Raw genomic sequence first — 21,854 nt, 5'->3', positions numbered from 1 at the left:
CAAAAAAAAATCAGCCTTAGATGGACACAAATTCAGTATGAATGAACAAAAAAACAGTCTGTATAACCAACACACTATTAATTTCAGTCTGCATGAAGTCCGGGTCTCCCCTACTCAAAAGTTTCACATAAGCCTAGAAGGATGCTACTAATTACACCTAAATCACCCCCTGCCACATAACCACGCTCTTAAATTTTCAGAAATTCTATGATACTCTGAATCTAACAAATTCAGTCTTACTGAACAAATTCTGAGTATGTAACAGATTCGGTCTCTATCAAAATTGCAGTTATATTAAAACAAACTAGAAATCTTTTTTTTCTTTAGGGGTTTCATGAAAAAGTACCTTGTAAATTTTTATTACATCAAAAAAGGAAAAAAAACTATCAAAAATGGAATAATTGTAAATGGGGACCCTCAACAAACACACACACACCCTTTGTGAGTCAATGGTTGCCTTGCAATTGGGGCCACGACAAAACACACACACACACACACACACACACCTAGTTGCGAGTCGATACTCGGCTTGCAACTGGGGAGTCTTGACAAACACACGCACGCACACACACACACACACCCTTAGTTGCGAGTCGATGATGGACTTGCAACTTGGGGCCATGACAACACACACACACACACCCTAGTTGCGAGTCGATGGTCGACATGCAAGTGGGGACCATCAACAAACACACACACTCGTACTTGCGAGTCGATGGTGGACATGCAACTGGGGACCCTCGAAAAACACACACACCCTTAGTTGCGAGTCGATGGTCAGCTTGAAACTGGGGGCGACGACAAAACACACACACCCTAGTTGTGAGTCGACGGTCAGCTTGCAACTGGGGGGGGGGGGGAGGGGCTAAACAAACACACACCCCACCTAGTTACGAGTCGATGGTTGACATGCAACTGGGGACCCTTGACAAAACACACACCCCTAGTTGCGAGCTGGTGGTCGGCTTGCAACTAGGGACCCTCGATAAACACACACACACACCCTTAGTTGCGAGTCGATGGTTAACTTGCAACTGGGGGCCACGACAAAACACACACACACCCTAGTTGCAAGTCGAGGGGAGTCTCGACAAACACGCACACACCCTTAGTTGCGAGTCGATGGTCGACTTGCAACTGGGGACTCTCGAGAAACACACGCACGCTTAGTTGCGAGTCGATGGTGGGCTTGCAACTAGGGGCCATGACAAAACACACACCCCCTAGTTGCGAGTTAATGGTTGACATGCAACTAGGGTCCCTCGACAAACAAAAACACACCCCCCTAATCGTGATTCGATGCTCGGCTTGCAACTGGTGATTCTCGACACACACACACACCCTTAGTTGCGAGTCGATAGTCGGCTTGCAATCAGGGGGTCCCAAAAAAACACCCCCGAGTTGCGAGTCACTGGTCGACATGCAACTAGGGACCCTCAACAAAACACACACCCCTAGTCGTGAGTCGATGGTCGGCTTGCAACTTGGGACTCTCGACAAACACACACACCCTTAGTTGCGAGTCGATGGTCGGCTTACAACTTGGGACTCTCGACAAACACACACACACACACACACCCTTAGTTGCGAGTCGATGTCGATGATCGACTTGCAACTGGGGGCCACAACAAAACACACACACCCTAGTTGCGAGTCGAAGTTCGGCATGCAATTGGGAACCCACAACACACACACACACACACACACACCTAGTTGCGAGTCGATGCTCGGCTTGCAACTAGGGAGTCTCGACAAACACACACACACACCCATAGTTGCAAGTCGATGCTCGGCTTGCAACTGGGGACTCTCGACAAACACACACACCCCCTTAATTGCGAGTCAATGGTGGGCTTGCAATCGGGGGCCATGACAAAACACACACCGCCTAGTTGCGAGTTGATGGTTGACATGCAACTGGGACCTTCGACAAACAAAAACAAACCCCCTCTAGTCGTGATTCGATACTCGGCTTGCAACTGGGGTCTCTCGACAAACAGACACACACCCTTAGTTCTGAGTCGATGGTCGACTTGCAACTGGAGGCTAGGACAAAACACACACACCCTAGTTGCGAGTCGATGGTCGACATGCAACTGGGAATCCTCGACACACACACACACACTTAGTTGCGAGTCGGTGCTCGGCTTGCAACTCGGGGCCCTCGATAAGAACACACACCCATAGTTGCGAGTCGATGCTCGGCTTGCAACTGGGGACTCTCAACAAACACACACACACCCTTAGTTGCGAGTCGATGGTGGGCTTGCAACTGGGGCCCATGACAAAATACACACCCCTAGTTGTGAGTCGATGGTTGACATGCAATTGGGGACCCTTGACAAACAAAAACAAACAACCTCTAGTCGTGATTCAATGCTCGGCTTGCAACTGGGGACTCTCGACAAACACACACACACACACACCCTTAGTTGTGAATCGATGGTCGGCTTGCAACCAAAGGCCCCGAAAAAACACTCGCCCCCTGGTTGCGAGTTACTGGTCGACGTGCAACTGGGGACCCTCAACAAAACACACACCCCTAGTTGCGAGTCGATGGTTGACATGCAACCAGGGACTCTCGACAAACACACACACACACACACCCTTAGTTGCGAGTCGGTGGTCGGCTTACAAGTGGGGTCCCTGACAAAACACACACACACCCTAGTTGCGTGTCGATGGTCGGCTTCCAATTGGGGACACTCGACAAACAAAAACACACACACACCCCCAGTTGCGAGTCGATGGTTGACATGCAACTGGGGACTCTCGACAAACACACACACACTCTTAGTTGCGAGTCAGTGGTCTACAAGTGGGGCCCTCGACAAAACACACACACTCCCTAGTTGCGTGTCGATGGCCGGCTTGCAATTGGGGACCCTCGACAAACAAAAACAAACACACCCTAGTTGCGAGTCGATGGCCGGCTTGCAATCGGGGCCCCCGAAAAAACACACACACCCCTAGTTGCGAGTCACTGGTCGACATGCAACTGGGGACCCTCAACAAAACACACACCCCTAATTAATTGTGAGTTGATGGTTGACATGCAACTGGGGAGCCTCAACACACAAACTCACACCGTTAGTTGCGAGTCGATGGTCGGCTTACAAGTGGGGCCCCCGAGAAAACATACACACCCCTAGTTGTGAGTCGATGGTCGGTATGCAACTGGGGATCACGATAAACACACACACACACACACCCCTAGTTGCGAGTCGATTGTCTAGATGCAACTGGGGACCCTCGACAAACACACACACTCCTAGTTGTGAGTCGATGATCGACATGCAACTGGGGACTCTTGACAAACACAGACACACCCTTAGTTGCGAGTCGATGGTCGACTTGCAACCGGGTCCCTGGAAAAACAAACATGCCCCTAGTTGCGAGTCGCTGGTCGGCTTACAAACGGGGAGCCTCAACAAATAAAAACACACTCCCCCTAGTCACGAGTCGATGCTCGGCTTGCAACTGGGGACTCTCTCCACACACATACACACACACACATGCACACACGCACGCACCTTAGTTGTGAGTCGATGATCGACATGCAACTGGGGACTCTCGACAAACACACACACTCCTAGTTGCGAGTCGATGGTCGGCTTGCAACTGGGAACCCTTGACAAACACACACACCCCTAGTTGTGACTTGATGGCCGGCTTGCAACTGGGTGCCCCGACAAACACACACATCCCTAGTTGCGAGTCGATGATCGGCATGCAACTGGGGATCAGACCCTCGACAAAACACGCGCAAACCTTAGTTACGAGTCGTTGGTTGACATGCAATTGAGGGCACCGACACTAGTTGCGAGTCGATGGTCAACATGCAACTAGGGGCACCGACAAACACACACACCTCCTAGTTGTGAGTCGATGGTCAGCTTACAACTGGGGGCCCTGAGAAAACACACACACCCCTAATTGCGAGTCGATGGTCAGTTTGGACTGGGGACCCCGACAAACAGACACAAACGAACTAGGGGGCGTACAAAAACAAACTAGGAGGTGTGTTCAGAGGTACTTAAGACCGCCTCCATTGTACACTTCTCATCCTGCTCGGAAGGAGTGGACATCTAAAACTCTTATAGACTAAAAAACTTATAAAATAAGTTGAATCTGGAGTAGACTATACTGAAAGTTCAGGTTGCTATGATATAACTGAAACAGAGTTCATTTCAAAAAAGGTTCAACACCAGATGAGTTTATCCACCTAGTTACCATCTGTTTCACTTACCTTATCACATACATTTTCTCTAGTGCTCATAGATCAGAAAATACTCTTGTTAGATTTTGAAATCACATATCTTCAAACAAGAAAAGATTTTAACAAAAAGCAAAAGCTATACATTCGGGCCTGCTACTACTATACTTTCAATTTCTGGAGTTGTGCCATATGCCACAACTTTTAAGAAATCAAAAAGACCTCGCTTAGTCTGAGAAGTTTGAAGTATTCAGAAGAAGACTACACATGCTCCCTACAAACAGACACACATAAAAATTCAGACATTCCTGTCTGAAAAAAGAAGGATTGCAATGTATGCCACTGAAAATGTTTATCCACTCGCATTATGCCTCTTAAATTTCAGACAAAAATGGCAGGCAACTCTGTCTGCTGTCTATATGTAGTATGTGCTACAAACTCAAGATTATAAAATGGGGTGCTAGCTGCTACATTCAGATTACAAAACTGGGGTGTTCGCTGCTACATTCAGATTCACACACACAAAAAAACTGGAAGTCCCTAGATGTACAGACTCAAGTTACAAAACTGGGGGTGCTCGCTGCTACAATCAGATTCACACAGAAAAACAAATCTACAGCAATGGGCATGAACATAACCGGGTTGGATTGCTAGTTACTATTCATCAGCTGCATATATAGGCATATATTCAGGCATTCCACACTTAAAAACATTTCATTTTCTCTCTAAAAATATGTGTGATGCAAACGAATCTAATATATCACGTAAAAACAGCAAGCCATTCATCTATGCATATATTCAGGTTCTTGATGTTCATCCCTCAAAACAAACAAACATCCCTAAATGGCATGGGAAAACAGGAAAAAAAGGCGAGGAAAAGAAAGAGGGGATGAACACTCACTCCGCTGGATTCCCCTGCCATCTCTGTCGCCACAAGCCCACCAGATCAGGTCGTCTCTCCCTTGGATTCGAGTCAGAAGGAATACAGTGGTGGCAGAACAAGGGATGAGGAGGGGAAAAGAGGCGAGGAGAGTGAGGACGGGACTCCAGATCAGGTTAGACTGTTCAGATTCTAAAGCAAGCCCAATAAACAAACAAAAATCGTAGGCCGGCCCAAACAAAAAACGGAGGCCGCTACGCTGTATCCCACTCGGCCCGACAGACAAGACAATGCGACGATGCGAGCGCATCACCTCGTGCGCGAATAATAAAGCAGAGACAGATCGGACGGTACAAACACTTAGATGTGACATCCTTAAATATCAGCTAGATGTGAATTAGTCATTCTGTTCAAGATAATACCACCATTTTAATGAGACGGCAATCAGCTAGCTGATCCGAGCCGGGTCATACGATATTGCATAAGGTCCAAAACAGCACTCCATGGAAGGATGGAAGAATCATCACAAACAGGTCTGACCTTACGCCTCCCTCCCACGGTCATACCTATGCTGTCCGCGTGCACCACGCGAGAAGATAAACAAATGGCATCATCAAGTTCCCCGCCCAAGGAGCCAATGCCAGGAAAGCAACGTCTTTTTCTAGACAGCGCCGAGCTCTGCTACTGCTACATATCTCATCGATCACTAGTGCGCAAGCTCTTGGATTATCCATGGTCATAAGCATCTTCTAGCTCGGTCGCGCGGCACGAGAGGATGTTCCGAGCAGTGAAGCATGCCGTCGTCTTGGCGAAGAAGAGCCGAGCTGAGCCCGCGGCCTTGTCTGCCTTCGCCAGCCACTTCTCCGCGGCTTCCACCTCGCAGAGGTACTAGTCAACTGGTCATCTTAGCTTATGTTCGGATCATGGAAGGTCTCACTGGAGTTTGTGCGTTTGATTTGATTTGTAGGTTGGCCGGGAAGGTGGCCGTGATCACCGGCGGCGCCAGCGGCCTCGGCAAGGCGACTGCCGCGGAGTTCGTCCGGAACGGCGCCAAGGTCATCCTCGCCGACGTCCAGGACGACCTCGGCCACGCCGCCGCCGCCGAGTTCGGCCATGACTCCGCATGCTACACGCGCTGCGACGTGACGGACGAGGCGCAGGTCGCCGCGGCCGTGGACCTAGCCGTGGCGCGGCACGGCCGCCTCGACGTCATGTTCAACAACGCCGGCATCAGCGGCGCCCTCACGCCCGTGCCCCTCGGCTCCCTGGACCTCGCCGACTTCGACCGCGTCATGGCAGTCAATGCGCGGGCCGTGCTCGCGGGCGTCAAGCACGCCGCGCGCGTCATGGTCCCGAACCGCCGCGGGAGCATCATCTGCACGGCCAGCACGGCGGCGGTGCTGGGAGGCGTGGCGTTCCCGGCGTACAGCGTGTCGAAGGCGGCCGTGGTGGGGCTCGTGCGCGCCGTGGCCGGGGAGATGGCGCGCGCCGGGGTGCGCGTGAACGCCATCTCGCCTAACTACATCCCGACGCCGATGGTCATGGGGTACATGGCCGAGTCCTACCCCGGGGCGAGCGCCGAGGAGCGCAGGCGGATCGTGGAGCGGGACATGAACGAGATGGGCGGGCCGGCGCTCGCGGTGGAGGACGTGGCCCGTGCGGCGGTGTACCTGGCGTCCGACGAGGCCGGGTACGTGAACGGGCATAACCTCGTCGTTGACGGCGGGTTCACCGTCGGCAAGACGCCGAAAATGCCGGCGCCGTGACGTTGACAGGTCTTGATGCGATGAAGTGTTTTGCCTTGGACCAACCGGACATGTTCGTTCTTCAACATTGCAGTTGGACTTGCACAACCTGTTACGCTACATAGTACTCCCTCTGTTTTTCTAGTCTGCTTATAAAATTGTCTGAAGTTAAACTTCGTGAAATTTGATCAACTTTCTAGAAAAAAATATCAACGTTCACAATAAAAAATCAATATCATTAGATGTATCATGAAATCACTTTTCATACCATGAAACTTTACTTGTAATAGTTCCCTAAAATTCTAACGTTCACCACATATTATGGTCCAAGAGGGGATAAATTTTATACTGTTGGTCTTGCAGCCACTTGCTGGGCAATCTGGCTTGCTCGCAATAAGGCTACCTTTGAGAAAAAGCAAATTAAGTCTCCTTTTAAAATTGTGTTCTCTATATGCTCTTTTCTTTTGTATTGGACAGGACTGCAGAAGGGTGATGACGCTGACAAGCTTCGCTCAGGTGCCGACATGATCAGGGCCAGCACAATGCAGCTGATGAGACTTTGCAGGACTACTGCCCAGTCGATTGGAGGAGCGTGAAGATCGTGATGGATGTACACTGTTTTGAGGGCGGACGAAGTGGAGTGTTCTGCTGGGAGGGCCATCTTCCTCATAGTAGCTTTCCTCTTTTGATTGATGATATATTTTGGTGTGTTGGCATGTATCTCTCTCTGGGTGTCGTGGAACATAGTACTCAGATAGATGTAGGTGTTATCAGGTTTTCGCCCCACAGCGTTCGGGTCGACGGCGACCGAATGACAGTGGGTTTCCTGGTAATACTTGAACCCGCCTTATCTCTTTCCCTCTCTCTGACTCTGTATTCGGAACTGGTTGTATTTCCGTTGTTTGCAATGGAAAGGCGTAACGCCCGATTCAAAAAAATAAATATTACGGTCTATGGCTCTATCAGTTTTCTTCGACCAATTTCAGCTTTAGAAAGGTCATTCTTCTACAGAAACATTGGCCCACTCCTTTCAAGTTTCAAGTATACATATACACAAAACTTAAGTCTACGAGAGAACAAGTATATTTTGAAGAACACAACACAACGACTTTGCTAACTCATGTATCATGTATTGTATAACGCACCACCTGGATGGGTGCTGGCGTGCATCCATGCTCGAGGATCAACACATACACCAGGGAAGTGACATTTCCATCACCCTATTTTATCAAGGGAACTGGAATCCGCCGCTTCGTGCACCACCGGTGGAGTTCGCCTCTGGTGGACTGAGGGCCACCCACAGGAGGGAGATGGTGATGGATATGAGGCCTGACCAGACAAAGATGATGGTGGGTGTCTTGCCGCGGCGGCCCATGAGACCCTTGGCGAATGGGTTGAGATGAGCGAGCACCCAAAAACTGAAGAAACCGCCGCCGATGAACTTGCCCCACCGTGGGTTTTCGCTGTAGATGGTGCGGGCGAAGGCGAAGGCGATGGCGATGATGTTGAGCATGCCGATGGTGATGGGCGGGATGAGCAGCGATGACCACTTGACGACGTAGAGATCCGCGTAGATATCCTCGTTGTCGTCGGCCGCCGCCTTGGCGGTCAGTGTGAAGGAGATCTCAATCCCGGCCATCACCTTGAGCAACCCCTGCACCACCGCATATAGGTGCGCGCTTATGCCTGTCATCACATTAATTGTGCAAAGAGACATGTGGTGGTCAGGTTAGTATCGGGACCCTAGCTAGGTTGTCCGTATCAAGATTCATGATGCGCGTGCCTGAGATGAGCCAGAATTGCTCATTGCGCCACCAGTCCTCGAGTTCGATGCCTGACCACTTGACCTCGAGGATGCCGAGCGCGATGAGGGTGATCGTGATGGTGAGGAGGTAGAAGAGGAAGGCGACGTTGAGCGTCTGCACGATGAAGAACCCGGAGAAGAGGGAAAGCGCCGGGATGAAGCAGTAGGTGAGCAGGAAGATGGAGGTGAACGGGTAGATTCCGACGTTGAGGTACGCGACCCGCTGCAGGAACATGAGCTTCCGCGACGCCAGGAACGCGTTGTTCCGGGAGAAGAAGATCTCCACGGACCCGGTCGCCCAACGCAACACCTGATGGATGGTTCGATGGTCATTCACCGGTAACACATGTGTAAATGATCAACCCTTTTTGTTTCTATGATATATACGTCAACTTTCTTATTAATGATTCGAACAAAAAGGAGCGAACCTGGTGCAGTCGGTCGGTCATGTTGATGGGGGCTGTGCCGAGGAAGGCATCCCGTTTGCTGATCCAGTAGACGGAGCGCCAGCCGCGGTTGTGCATGCGGTAGCCGGTGACCACGTCCTCTGTGACGGAGCCGTAGATCCATCCCACGCGGTCTCCCCACTCGGTCTTGTCCTCGTACCAGCAGGAGATGACGGAGACGGCCTCGGCAACGGTAGGCGGGTCCAGCGGCGGGCGCGGCACGGTGAGCGTGCCCGGCGGCCTTCCATGCAGCACGGCGGGGTGGTCGGCGATTGGACGTGCCTGGAACTCGGCGATGGGGATGGACGCCAGCATCGCCGACGAGTTGCCGAACCGCCTGGGCACGAGCTGCGCGGTGAGCTCGGCGTCGAAGTCCTCCGCCTTGAGCTGCTGGGTGTCCGAGTCGGGGTCCTTGAAGTTGGTCACCTTCTTCTTCTTGAAGAGCCAGCCCGTGTACTCGGCGGTCCGCGGCGGGTCGAAGCCGTAGAGAGCGAAGCGGCGGAACATGCAGCCGGTGCCGACGTACATGGGGCCCTGGAGGCCGTCGAGCGCGCGCATGTTGCCGTCGAAGAAGACGGTGTTGTGGTTGGCGTAGCGGTCGGAGGGGTCGATGCCCTCGAACCTCTGCGGGAACTGGATGAAGCAGATGCGCTCGCCGCCGCGGTCCATCATGAAGCACATGGCCTCGCGGACGGCCTGATTGTTGTTGATGTAGTGGTCGCAGTCGAAGTTGAGGATGAAGGGCGCGTTGGACATGACGGCGGAGCATCGCACCAGGGCGTTCATGGCGCCTGCCTTCTTGTTGTGGTCGTAGCCCGGCCGCTTCTCCCGCGACATGTACACCAGCATCGGCAGCCGGGTGTCCACGTCGCTGTAGTCGATCAGCTGGTCCTCGTCGTGCATGCCGTACAGCGGGTCCGGCGACGGCGGCCTCAGCATCACCTGCCATGTCATGCATGTCGATGTTTGTTTGATGCATGCGTGAGAACAACTAGCTAGGCAAAGTTCCGGCGTGATGATTGAGTGAGTACCTGTAGGATGCCGGCGTGGTTGCCCTTGGCATGGTCAGGCGAGGAGACGGCCCATGTGCCCGGCCAATGCGTGCCGTCGGCCATCCAGGTGGCCTTTTTGACCTTGGGCTGCTCCGACGGGTCGGCGCCGGTCTCGCGGAGGTGCTTGAGCATCTTCATGTCCTCGCGGGCGTTGAAGGCGTCGGAGCGGCGGCGGATGGAGTCCGGGAGGCCGTTGATCCGCACCTTGAACTCATCGTATTCCCGCTTCACCTTGCGGCGGTCCTTGACGAAGTCGGAGCGCCGCTTGCCCTTGGTGGGGTCTCCCTTGAGGGCGAAGTAGCTGTCCGGGTTGCGGGGCTCGATGTCGTGCTTCTTGCAGAACGGCACCCATATGTTGGCGAAGCTGGCGGCCTCCGCCATGGCCTCGAAGGTGAGCAGCGCGCCGCCGTCGTCGGACACGTAGCATGCCAGCTTCTCCACGGGGTAGTCCACGGCGAGGATGGAGAGGATGGTGTTAGCGGTGGTGAGCACGGGCTCCTTCTCCGGGTCGGCGGTGGAGACGAAGACGTCGAGGCCCGGCAGGTCGGACCTGCCGTGCGGGTTGGACGGCGAGGGCGTCTCGAACTTCTCCTTGAGCACGGCGAGGTCGGTGCTGCGGTTGATGGGGTTCACCTTGGGGAGCATGTCGAGGAGCCAGGAGAAGGCGAACCAGAGCTCGCAGACGATGGACATGCCCCACAGCCAGAGAGCCTCCATGTTGGGGTTGCGGATACGCCACGTGAGGTAGAAGATGAGCACGAAGAACCGGATGACGATGAAGATCCGGTACGGGCTGATGATGGACGTCGGCATCGGTATCTTGCGCGTCAGCGGCTTGAACGGCTTCTGGTTCATGTCTTGCATGCCACCGTCGCCGCCTACGCCGTCCTCGTCTAGGTCATCCTCGTACATGCCGCCCTTGGGCATGAACGCGTTGCCATAGCCGTAGGTGCCGGAGCTCTCGAAGAGCCACCGGTTGTGGTCGAACTCCCCGTTCTGGTTCCGGGCGAGCAGGGACTTCCCCGACGACACGTCATGCGGGTCGTCGTCGGCGTAGTCGCCGATCTTGTAGTGCTCCTTGCACCCCGGGCAGAGACAGCCGTCCTTCTGCGCGTCCAGGTAGCAGTCACGGCAGATCTTGAACCTACACTCGCAGGGGTCGATCTCCTCGCCGCGCTCGTTGCGCATGACCTTGCCGTCGCAGGCCGGCATGGCGCAGCGGGTGGCCTTGGCCCCGGCCATCTGCGGGTGCTTCACGTCGGAGTCGATGACCCTGTCCATGAGGTGGGCGCGGGTCACGCTGTTGAACCCGCCGGTGAAGAGCGAGTTGGACACGTACTGCTCCTCGGCCTTCATCGCCACGGCTGTCGGCTCCGCGCCGTCCTTCATGGGCTGGTTGTCCGGGGTGGGCGGGATGTGCACCGTGTAGTTGGCGTAGTCCGGCCCCATCTCGCCCTCCATGTCTATGTCCTCGCGCGACAGGCTGAGATACCGCCCGCTGGGCGTCCGGCGCGCGAACTTCACCGGCTGCCCGGACGACGACTTGGGCGCGCCCGCCGACCCGCCGCCGGGGTTCCTGGGCGCCTTCGACATGTTCTCCTAGCTCCTCTCTTTTCTTTCACGCTGCACCCGTTGCGCGCATGGCTGGGATCCTTCAACTGGACGGCGCCACACCTGTGTGCTCGTCCATGGCGATGGTTTGCAAAAAATGTATGGGCGCGGTAAGGGGAGGGATATGGTGGGAAGAGGCGGCCTGTGCGCGCGCGTGCGGTGGTGGTTGCGAGGGAGACCCGGTCTCCTGCCTGGAAGAAGAGATGGCTATATTAGGGCACAAGGCGGAGGTGCCTGGTTTGGTGGGGAGCTTGTGTGGTGAAGGAGAAGAACCATGAACCAACGGTTTTGCTTGGTAGCCATGTAAATTTATCGGAAGTGGTTCGAAAAATATTTTATGGGAAGTGACATTTATGTAAGTCTTCTCAAAATTTATTTTGTATAAGGGCATGTACAATGGTTCTATCTTAACAGTGCCATGTAAGATAAATGATGAAGTAGAGGAGAGAGAAATCATAAGAGAAGGCTTGTCTTATCTTATTTGTCTCAATATGTTTTTAGAAACAACTAATTATTGAAGATAAGGCTAAGAGATGACCCATTATAGACATGTTTTTTTATCATCTCTAATTTACATGCAAAACTTAAGATAAGACTATCTTATCAACCATTGTACATGCCCTAAGTCGATTTTCTGGCCACTAGATTAAGAGATCCAACGGGTCATCCTTCGTCCTTCTTTCTTCCTTCTCAGGCTTTCTACCTCTTCTAAGGGCATGTACAATGGTTCTGTCTTAGCAATGCCATCTCTATTCCTAATGGAGCAGTTGATGAATAGTATCCACGGTTTATTTTCGTTGGTTTTTTTTGTCTTACATCCCACCATCATATCTCCCCGTGTTGTTTTTTTACCATCACAATAAAAACTTTCCTAATCTTTTTAGAATTTCCAAACTAGACATGTTACAAACGGGCAAGAAAAGATAGCACGTTATCAATCAATAAAATTCAATTTCATGACAATTAATTCTAAATCCTAACTTTCCTAATGCCATCTATGTCTTTTGTCTATACTCCTAATGTGTTCATTTTCCTGCCAAGCGACCACATCTTGCCCCACCCGTCGTCCATCTCAGAGTGAAGTCTGAAACAAACCCTGTCTTTGTACGACCCGTCGGAATCGAACCCCCAACTCCTAATCCCTGAAATCCACACCCCCACCTCTCAAATCCCGGTCGTCACAGCCCTTAAGCCCGTTTTAAGAGTGGGATCCATGACGTGGCACCGCTGGCGGCAGGGTTTGGTGACTAATGGGGCCGGGTTGCTGAAAATAATTGTTCTTTGCCTTATCCCAGTGTACCACTGGTCTGCTGCTGCTGCTCACAGCCACTCATTCCACTGAGAGGGAGGATTCTGACCAGGTAAAAATCTGCCGTTCAGGGCCGTGGCCGGCGGCAAGACCAGAGCTGTATAGCGCCGTTCGTCTCCGACGCTCTTCTCCGCCCGGAGCTGCCACGGTAGCCACACCCGTCTCCGGTGTGCTGGGGCCGCTGTCTCACGCGTGCTCCGCTCGCTCGCCTTAGGCGCGCTCTGCTCGCTCGCGTCAGGCGCGCTGCGCCACGCCCGGCCGTGGCTGGCGGCAAGACCGGAGCTGTATAGCGCCGTCCGTCTCCGACGCTCTTATCCGCCTAGAGCTGCCACGGTAGCCACACCCGTCTCAGACGCGCTAGGGCCGTTGTCTCAGGCTTGCTCCGCTCGCTCGCCTCAGGCGCGCTCTGCTCGCTCGCGTCAGGCGCGCTATGCTGCTACCTCTTGAGCTTGCGTTGGATTTCCCCGAAGAGGAAAGGATGATGCAGCAGAGTAGCGTAAGTATTTCCCTTAGTTTTTGAGAACCAAGGTATCAATCCAGGAGGAGGCCACACTCAAGTCCCTCGTACCTGCACAAAACGATAGCTACTCGCAACCAATGCGATTAGGGGTTGTCAATCCCTTCACGGTCACTTACGAGAGTGAGATCTGATAGATATAATATTTTTGGTATTTTTGGTATGGAGATGCAAAGTGAAAAGTAAAAGGCAAAGTAAAAAGCAAAGCAAGATTAAAGTGATGGAGTTTGATATGATGAGAATAGACCCGGGGGCCATAGGTTTCACTAGTGGTTTCTCTCAAGAGCATAAGTATTCTACGGTGGGTGAACAAATTACTGTTGAGCAATTAACAGAATTGAGCATAGTTATGAGAATATCTAGGCATGATCATGTATATAGGCATCACGTCCGTGACAAGTAGACCGAAACGATTCTGCATCTACTACTATTACTCCACTCATCGGTCGCTATCCAGCATGCATCTAGAGTATTAAGTTAAAAACAGAGTAACGCTTTAAGCAAGATGACATGATGTAGAGAGATAAATTCATGCAATATGAAATAAACCCCATCTTGTTATCCTCGATGGCAACGATGCAATACGTGCCTTGCTGCCCCTTCTGTCACTGGGAAAGGACACCGCAATATCGAACCCAAAGCTAAGCACTCCTCCCATGGCAAGAACTACCAATCTAGTTGGCCAAACCAAACAGATAATTCGAAGAGACTTGCAAAGATAACCAATCATACATAAAAGAATTCAGAAAAGATTCAAATACTATTCATAGATAGACTTGATCATAAACCACAATTCATCGGTCTCAACAAACACACCGCAAAAAGAAGAAGATTACATCGAATAGATCTCCACGAGAGAGGGGGGGGGACTTTGTATTGAGATCCAAAAAGAAAGAAGAAGCCATCTAGCTAATAACTATGGACCCGAAGGTCTGAGATAAACTACTCACACTTCATCGGAGAGGCTATGATGATGTAGAAGCCCTCCGTGATGACGACCCTCTCCGGCGGAGCTCCGGAACAGGCCCCAAGATGGGATCTCGTGGATACAGAAAGTTGCGGCGGTGGAATTAGGTTTTTGGCTCCGTCCCTGTTCGTTTGGGGGTACGTAGGTATATATAGGAGGAAGAAATACGTCGGTGGAGCTTCGGTGGGCCCACGAGGGTGGGGGGCGCGCCTGGGGGTGTAGGGCGCGCCCCCCTACCTCGTGCCCACCTTGAAGCTTCCTTGGCGTAGGGTCCAAGTCTCCTGGGTCATATTCGGGAAGAAAATCACGTTCCAGAAAGGTTTATTCCGTTTGGACTCCGTTTGATATTCCGTTTCTTCGAAACACTGAAATAGGCAAAAAACATCAATTCTGGGCTGGGCCTCCGGTTAATAGGTTAGTCCCAAAAATAATATAAAAATGGAAAATAAAGCCCAATATAGTCCAAAACAGTAGATAATATAGCATGGAGCAATCAAAAATTATAGATATGTTGGAGAGGTATCATGCGCCATGCCCGACCGTGGCCTTGGCTGCTGGCGGCAAGACGGTGGCCGTCGCAGCTAGTGCTGCCCACCTCTGGCGCACCCAACGGCAGGCCAAGGTTCTGGCTGACCCGCTCCCTGGGAAAAGGTGGATGGTGGAGCTGCAGCGCGTGCAGCCGGTGGCCGAGATTCCGCCGGAGGTCGCGCAGTCACACTAGAAGATGCGAACACAATGCAAACTAAACATGCAAAGGTAAGTGATGATTCATTGCTTGATCTACCTCTGTACTAGTAGCTATCTACTGAACTTTGAAGTATGCGAGTTATGCACTCTGCTTTTCAATCGCACACACTAGGGAAATCACAAATTGGTGAAAGCGCTTTTTAGTAAGAAAATCACAAGATATTCAGAGTCCTAGTTTTAGTGAAACCTGAAAATCACCTGAAGAGATCAAAACGTTTTGCAAACATCACACAATATTCACTCGAGTAATAGCAAAATATTGTTCTGTTCCTTTGATATACAGTATCTCTTACATTAGAGTTGGCAAAAAAGAGAACTTGTCAAAGGAGAAGTTTGATACATTAAAATTTAAAATAAACTTAGGTGGTACTCTATTAGTAGTGAACTTTGATTCTAAGTAAGATTGAGTTGATGTCTCTTTACTAAATCAACTCACGATGCTGATGTATAATTGCTCTCCCTCTTTATTTGTCAGCAACTAGAGCTCAAAAAGCTGCTATTGTGCTTCATTTGATAGCAAGTGGAGCTATAAAATTCTGCTACTTTGCTTTATTTAACAGCAAGTTGAGCTAAAGAATTCTGTTATTGTGCTTCAGTTGACAGCAAGTGGAGCTAAAAAAATTCTGCTATTGTGCTTCATTTAACAGCAAGTAGAGCTAAAAAAAATTCTGCTATTATGCTTCATTTAACAGCAAGTAGAGCTCAAAAATTCTTCTGTTATGCTTTATGTAACAGCAAGAACATTTGCACTTTTTTTATAGCAAGAAAAGTTCTAAAATTCTATTATGCTATTGTGCTTCATTTAACAGCAAGTAGAGCTAAAAAATTCTACTATTATGCTTCATTTAACAGCAAGTAGAGCTCAATAATTCTTCTATTATGCTTTATGTAACAGCAAGAACATTTGCACTTTTTTATAGCAAGAACAGTTCTAAAATTCAGATATTAAACATAAACCACAAATAAGAGCAGAGGGAATGGATATTATGATAGTAGCAGAAACACATATCCACTACAAAACCACAAGTCCACACATAACTAGTGATTCGAACTATTAATAGTAACTAGTACACACTGACAGTAGCATCCAAAAGGCAACTCCACGAGTAGTAGGTCATGCAGAGAGTGCTCTCATGTAGACAACTCCATCCACCATAAGCTTTAGTAATTCCCACTAGCTGTAAAGAAGGCCGTAAACCCAGTTTCTTAGCCTCTCCCTCTCCCAGTTCCTCCCACACTTCCTCTGCCATTGCCTCTCCCTCTAACTGCAGTTGTGCTACCTCTAGGGACATCATTGTTAGTTGTTGATGAACTTCTAGGAAGTCTAAACCTGGATGTTATAGCTTGAGAGCTTGTTGCAGCTTGAGAGGGTGCAGCTTGAGATCTTGTTGCAGATTGAGACCTTGCTGTAGCTTGAGATCTTCTTGGGCCTGAAGCTCTAGCTGCTACAACCTTGCTTGTAGATGCATCTATCTGTGCTTGCTGCAAGGAAAACAGATCACTCAAACAACAATTGCACTTTTTTTGTAAAAGACCAACACAACATGAAAATAAAATTACCTCCATTTCCCTCACTTTTCTCCCTCTCTTCCCAAGATATGACTTTGTTTTTTTGGTGTTATCTCCATTCTTTTTACAGGAAGTTTTGTTGTGCCCCTGACCACCACAACTTCAACATGTGATCTGTATGCCATGCTTGCTCAGTTTCTTCCCGTTGGGTGCTTCCCCCTCTTCTCTCTTCCTATCATTGTTCTTTTTCCTGGCTCCTGGCATGGCAATGTAGCCAGGTGCTACTGGCCTAGGTTTTTGAGACACAGGCCAACTTTCTTCTCCTTCAACTGGTTGCAGGCAATGCTCATAATTTTTTTTGAAAGTATCAATGTAGTAGCACTTGTCAATGAAATCCTCTACTTTTCTTCCACTCTTATAGATAGCACAAATTGCATGACAACAAGGAAGGCCTGCAAGCTGAAAATAACCACATGAGCAAGTCCATTTCTCAAGGTTAACAGTGTACCTCCTGCCTCTGCTATTCAAATGATTCACCTCAAAACCATCCTTTCCATTCCAGAGCACCTCCAAGAACTGAGTTCTCTTGATATTGGCCTTAATCTTCTTGAAGATGTTTGGGCAAATTGTGCCATTCCACTTCTCACTCTTGGTTTTCTGCTCTTGAACTCCAACCATCATTTTTTCCTAATCTTTTCTTGCTGTGAAATAATGGGGTAGAACCTAGATTCTATGATGGCATTGTTAAATGATTCACAAAGGTTGTTGTCAACTGACTCACAATTTGCTCCTATTGGAAAGAAAGCCCTAGCCCAATGCTTTGGGTCTGTCTTCATGATATCTTTTGCACCTTCTGGAGTTAGTTGAGCAAGCTTGGCCTTGTTGTAGTTGAGGTCTTCTCTGTTCGCAGACTTAGAAATTGCCCAAAACCTTTTCTGCAATTGATGATCTTTATGCTTCTTTCTCCAGTTAGCATAGATGTGCCTAGCACACATCCTATGCTCCGCCTTAGGCAGATAGTCTCTCATGCTGTTAATTAAGCCCTGTAGTAGACATAAGTATTTATTAGTAAAATAAAGTAGTAGGGCTAGGACTAGTACAATGAGACAAGACTAGGACCAGTACAGTGACACAAGGACTAGGACTACTACAGTGAGTGACACAGTACATATCGAAAAAGGTCTAGTCGTGTCGACAGAGCATCAAGTAGTCATGTGGCTAGGTACATGTCGACGAAGAGAAAAGTAACTACTTTTCTCTTCGTTGACATGTACCTAGCCACATGACTACTTGACGCTTCGTCGACAACGCTCCATCGACACGACTAAACCTTTTCGACATGTACCTAGCCATGACTACTTGACGCTCTGTCGACAACGCTCCGTCGACACGACTAAACCTTTTCGACATGTACCTAGCCATGACTACTTGACGCTCCGTCGACATGACTAAACCTTTTCAACAATTGAATAGGGCAGTAAATAAATTTAACCTTTTGCTTATCAGAAATAAAGACCCATCCAGCTCCTTGATCGTTAATGTCCAAGTCTTTGATTAAAATACCAATGAACCAGGCCCAACTCTCATTTGTCTCCTTCTCCACAACAGCCCAACCTACTGGATACATTTGGTTGTTTGCATCCCTAGCTATTGCAGCCAGTAGCTCACCTTGGCAGGCTCCCTTGAAGAAACAACCATCTAGCCCAATCACTTTCCTACACCCAGATTTAAACCCTTGCTTCATAGCATTGAAACATACATAGAATTGTTGAAAAATATTTTCTTCCTTCTCTTTTGGATCCAAGAAAACAGCCACAGTACTCCCAGGGTTGCTCCTAAGAAGTTCCAACTAATAATCAAACACCTTATTGTACTCACTTTTCATACCACTCATCAGCTGGTCAAGTACAAGTTTTTTTGCTGCCTTGCACTTTGAAATGGACACATTAGCAAACATGTCTTTCATCACTGTGGCTTTCATACTATCAATCTTCCACAAAGGATTTGCTAGGATGAAGTGCTCATACCTTTTGGCAATGACCTTAGCAGTAACCAGTTTGTTGTCTCTGTTTTGTGCACATTGGTGTTCATCTTCAAATGTGATGATTTGAAACCTAGAACACCTGCTGGTCTTAGCTGCATACAACATCCAGGGATACCCAGGCCAATCACATTTTTCTCTAACTCTGGCCTCCTCTGACTTTAAAAATGAAATGCTTCTTTTGGTAGCAAGCCCATTCATAGCTCTAGTCAATTGTTTCGTGCTTTTAAAAACCATTCCAAGACTAAAATGAGGAATATCAGAGTCTGGGTTAAACCTCACAAACCGGCTCTTCCTCCTAACCATGTTCCTCATCCTCATCATAGGAGTAGTCTTCATCTGATGACTCAAACTCCATGTCCTCCACAACTTCCTCCACATTTGCTACCAGATCAATGGGCACGACCCCTGTTGCATCTTCATCAGCCCACATCTTGGAATCTCCCATCTTTTTCCTAAATGTTCTTGCATGTTTTCTCATCTCAACAACCTCTGATTCTTCCCTACTATCATCAGTATGTGGCACATACTCATAGTCCTCTGAGTCCTCTGAATCTGAACCATTTCTGCCACTTTAGCAACTGAACCAGATATGTCTTGGGCTGCTTGACATGGTTGACTTACATTAAGAACTTGAGAACTCTTAGTAGGATAATCAACTCTCACATTTTGCTTCAATGGACTGTTTATCACCTGAGAAATCACACCACCTACATCAGGAACAAATATATGCTCAATAATTTCTCCTGCAATACCAGTCTGTTCAGTGGCATTGACATTATCATTGACTTCAGCACTACAATCTTCAGCTGTGATAACTGCATCAGGTTCTTCTTCACTGCCAATGTTCATGAGTTCATCAAGCTCATCCTCAAAATCTCACCCACTGTCTATTTCTCCTTGTTCTTCTTCTTCACCATTGTACTCCACATATATTTCACCAACTCCCCCCTATGTAATGTAGTCAGACATCTTCATGCAGCCACCATCATCATGTAAAAAAAGAAATTGCTACGTCTTGAGCTTGCGTTGTTTTCCCCGAAGAGGAAGGGATGATGCAGCAGAGTAGCGTAAGTATTTCCCTCTGTTTTTGAGAACCAAGGTATCAATCCAGTAGGAGCCCACGCTCAAGTCCCTCGTACCTGCACAAAGCGATAGCTACTCGCAGCCAACGCGATTAGGGGTTGTCAAGCCCTTCACGGTCACTTACGAGAGTGAGATCTGATAGATATAATATTTTTGGTATAAAGATTCAAAGTAAAAGGTAAAGGCAAAGTAAAAAGCAAAGCAAGATTAAAGTAATGGAGATTGATATGATGAGAATAGACCCGGGGGCCATATGTTTCACTAGTGGCTTCTCTCAAGAGCATACGTATTCTACGGTGGGTGAACAAATTACTGTTGAGCAATTGACAGAATTGAGCATAGTTATGAGAATATCTAGGCATGATCATGTATACAGGCATCACGTCCGTGACAAGTAGATCAAAACGATTCTGCATCTACTACTATTACTCCACTCATCGACCGCTATCCAACATGCATCTAGAGTATTAAGTTAAAAACAGAGTAACGCCTTAAGCAAGATGACATGATGTAGAGAGGTAAATTCATGCAATATGAAATAAACCCCATCTTGTTATCCTCGATGGCAACGATACAATACGTGCCTTGCTGCCCCTTCTATCACTGGGTAAGGACACCGCAAGATCGAACGCAAAGCTAAGCACTTCTCCCATGGCAAGAACTACCAATCTAGTTGGCCAAACCAAACGGATAATTTGAAGAGACTTGCAAAGATAACCAATCATACATAAAAGAATTCAGAGAAGATTCAAATATTATTCATAGATAGACTTGATCATAAACCCACAATTCATCGATCTCAACAAACACACCGCGAAAAGAAGATTACATCGAATAGATCTCCACAAGAGAGGGGGAGAACTTTGTATTGAGATTCAAAGAGAGAGAAGAAGCCATCTAACTACTAACTATGGACCTGAAGGTCTGAGGTAAACTACTCACACTTCATCGGAGAGGCTATGATGATGTAGAAGCCCTCCTGATGACGGCCCTCTTCCGGCGGAGCTCCGGAACAGTCCCCCAGATGGGATCTCGTGGATACAGAAAGTTGCGGCGGTGGAATTAGGTTTTTGGCTCCTATTCTGATCGTTTGGGGGTACATGTGTATATACAGGAGGAAGAAGTACGCCGAAGGAGCAACGAGGGGCCCACGAGGCAGGGGGTGCGCCCTAGGGGGGTGCGCCCCCACCCTCGTGACCGCCTCTTCTGTTCCTTGGAGCAGGGTCCAAGTCTCCTGGATCACGTTCGGTGAGAAACTCACGTTCCCGAAGATTTTATTCCGTTTGGACTCCGTTTGATATTCCGTTTCTTCGAAACATTGAAATAGGCAAAAAACAACAATTATAGGCTGGGCCTTCGGTTAATAGGTTAGTCCCAAAAATAATATAAAAGTGGAAAATAAAGCCCAATATAGTCCAAAATAGTAGATAATATAGCATGGAGCAATCAAAAATTATAGATACGTTGGAGACGTATCAGGCATCCCCGAGCTTAATTCCTGCTCATCCTCGAGTAGGTAAATGACAAAAAGAGAATTTTTGATGCGGAGTGCTACTTGGCATAATTTCAATGCAAATCTTCTTAATTGTGGTATGAATATTCAGATTAGAAAGATTCAAGACAAAAGTTTATATTGACATAAAAAATAATAATACTTCAAGCATACTAATAAAGCAATTATGTCTTCTCAAAATAACATGGCCAAAGAAAGTTATCCCTACAAAATCATATAGTCTGGCTATGCTCCATCTTCACCACACAAAGTATTTAAATCATGCACAACCCCGATGACAAGCCAAGCAATTGTTTCATACTCTAACTTTTTCAAAACTTTTTCAATCTTCACGCAATACATGAGCGTGAGCCATGGATATAGCACTATAGGTGGAATAGAATGGTGGTTGTGGAGAAGACAAAAAAGGAG

The 21,854-nt window shown here is 48.8% G+C and overlaps 2 protein-coding genes and 1 pseudogene across 4 annotated transcripts; 1 reads left to right on the top strand and 2 right to left on the bottom strand.

The window, feature by feature from the left end:
- Window positions 1-5,710: 5,710 nt before the first annotated feature.
- On the top strand, window positions 5,711-7,728 carry LOC125535798 (momilactone A synthase-like). 3 transcript variants are annotated; one of them, XM_087543224.1, is made up of 3 exons: window positions 5,711-5,981; window positions 6,064-6,786; window positions 7,319-7,728. In XM_087543224.1, the coding sequence occupies exons 1-3, from the start codon at window positions 5,872-5,874 to the stop codon at window positions 7,332-7,334; spliced, it is 849 nt and encodes a 282-aa protein (XP_087399350.1). In that variant the 5' UTR covers window positions 5,711-5,871; the 3' UTR covers window positions 7,335-7,728. The 3 variants fall into 3 exon arrangements, 2 of the variants coding, with proteins under 2 accessions (XP_087399350.1, XP_048554827.1); XR_007294802.2 differs by having other exon boundaries at window positions 5,712-5,981; window positions 6,064-6,914; XM_048698870.2 differs by lacking the exon at window positions 7,319-7,728 and having other exon boundaries at window positions 5,712-5,981; window positions 6,064-7,033.
- A 224-nt stretch (window positions 7,729-7,952) lies between these two features.
- CSLD4 (cellulose synthase like D4) lies at window positions 7,953-11,771 on the bottom strand. The gene is made up of 4 exons (XM_048698871.2): window positions 10,123-11,771; window positions 9,074-10,033; window positions 8,625-8,955; window positions 7,953-8,527 (listed from the first exon to the last, which is right to left on the bottom strand). Exons 1-4 carry the CDS (start codon window positions 11,734-11,736, stop codon window positions 8,070-8,072), a joined length of 3,363 nt encoding a protein of 1,120 aa, XP_048554828.1. The 5' UTR covers window positions 11,737-11,771; the 3' UTR covers window positions 7,953-8,069.
- Window positions 11,772-15,488: 3,717 nt separating this feature from the next.
- The window catches only part of LOC147983941 (uncharacterized), a 70,085-nt pseudogene continuing 63,719 nt past the window's right edge, over window positions 15,489-21,854 (bottom strand).

Source organism: Triticum urartu, chromosome 2A, assembly GCF_056163025.1.
Source record: "Triticum urartu cultivar PI428250 chromosome 2A, HENAU_Tu73, whole genome shotgun sequence".
Taxonomy (NCBI): domain Eukaryota; kingdom Viridiplantae; phylum Streptophyta; class Magnoliopsida; order Poales; family Poaceae; genus Triticum; species Triticum urartu.
The sequence above is the reverse complement of the archived record's forward strand: the minus strand, read 5'-3'. Positions and strand labels throughout refer to the sequence as shown.

Bases quoted from the DNA above. Each gene is read 5' to 3' on its own strand.
- CSLD4 (XM_048698871.2), bottom strand. From the start codon at position 11,736: ATGTCGAAGGCGCCCAGGAACCCCGGCGGCGGGTCGGCGGGCGCGCCC. The intron at 10,034-10,122 runs GTACTCACTCAA...ATGACATGGCAG, and splicing joins ACCACGCCGGCATCCTACAG to GTGATGCTGAGGCCGCCGTC. The intron at 8,956-9,073 runs GTTCGCTCCTTT...ACCATCCATCAG, and splicing joins TGACCGACCGACTGCACCAG to GTGTTGCGTTGGGCGACCGG.
- LOC125535798 (XM_048698870.2), top strand. From the start codon at position 5,872: ATGTTCCGAGCAGTGAAGCATGCCGTCGTCTTGGCGAAGAAGAGCCGA. The intron at 5,982-6,063 runs GTACTAGTCAAC...TTTGATTTGTAG, and splicing joins GCGGCTTCCACCTCGCAGAG to GTTGGCCGGGAAGGTGGCCG.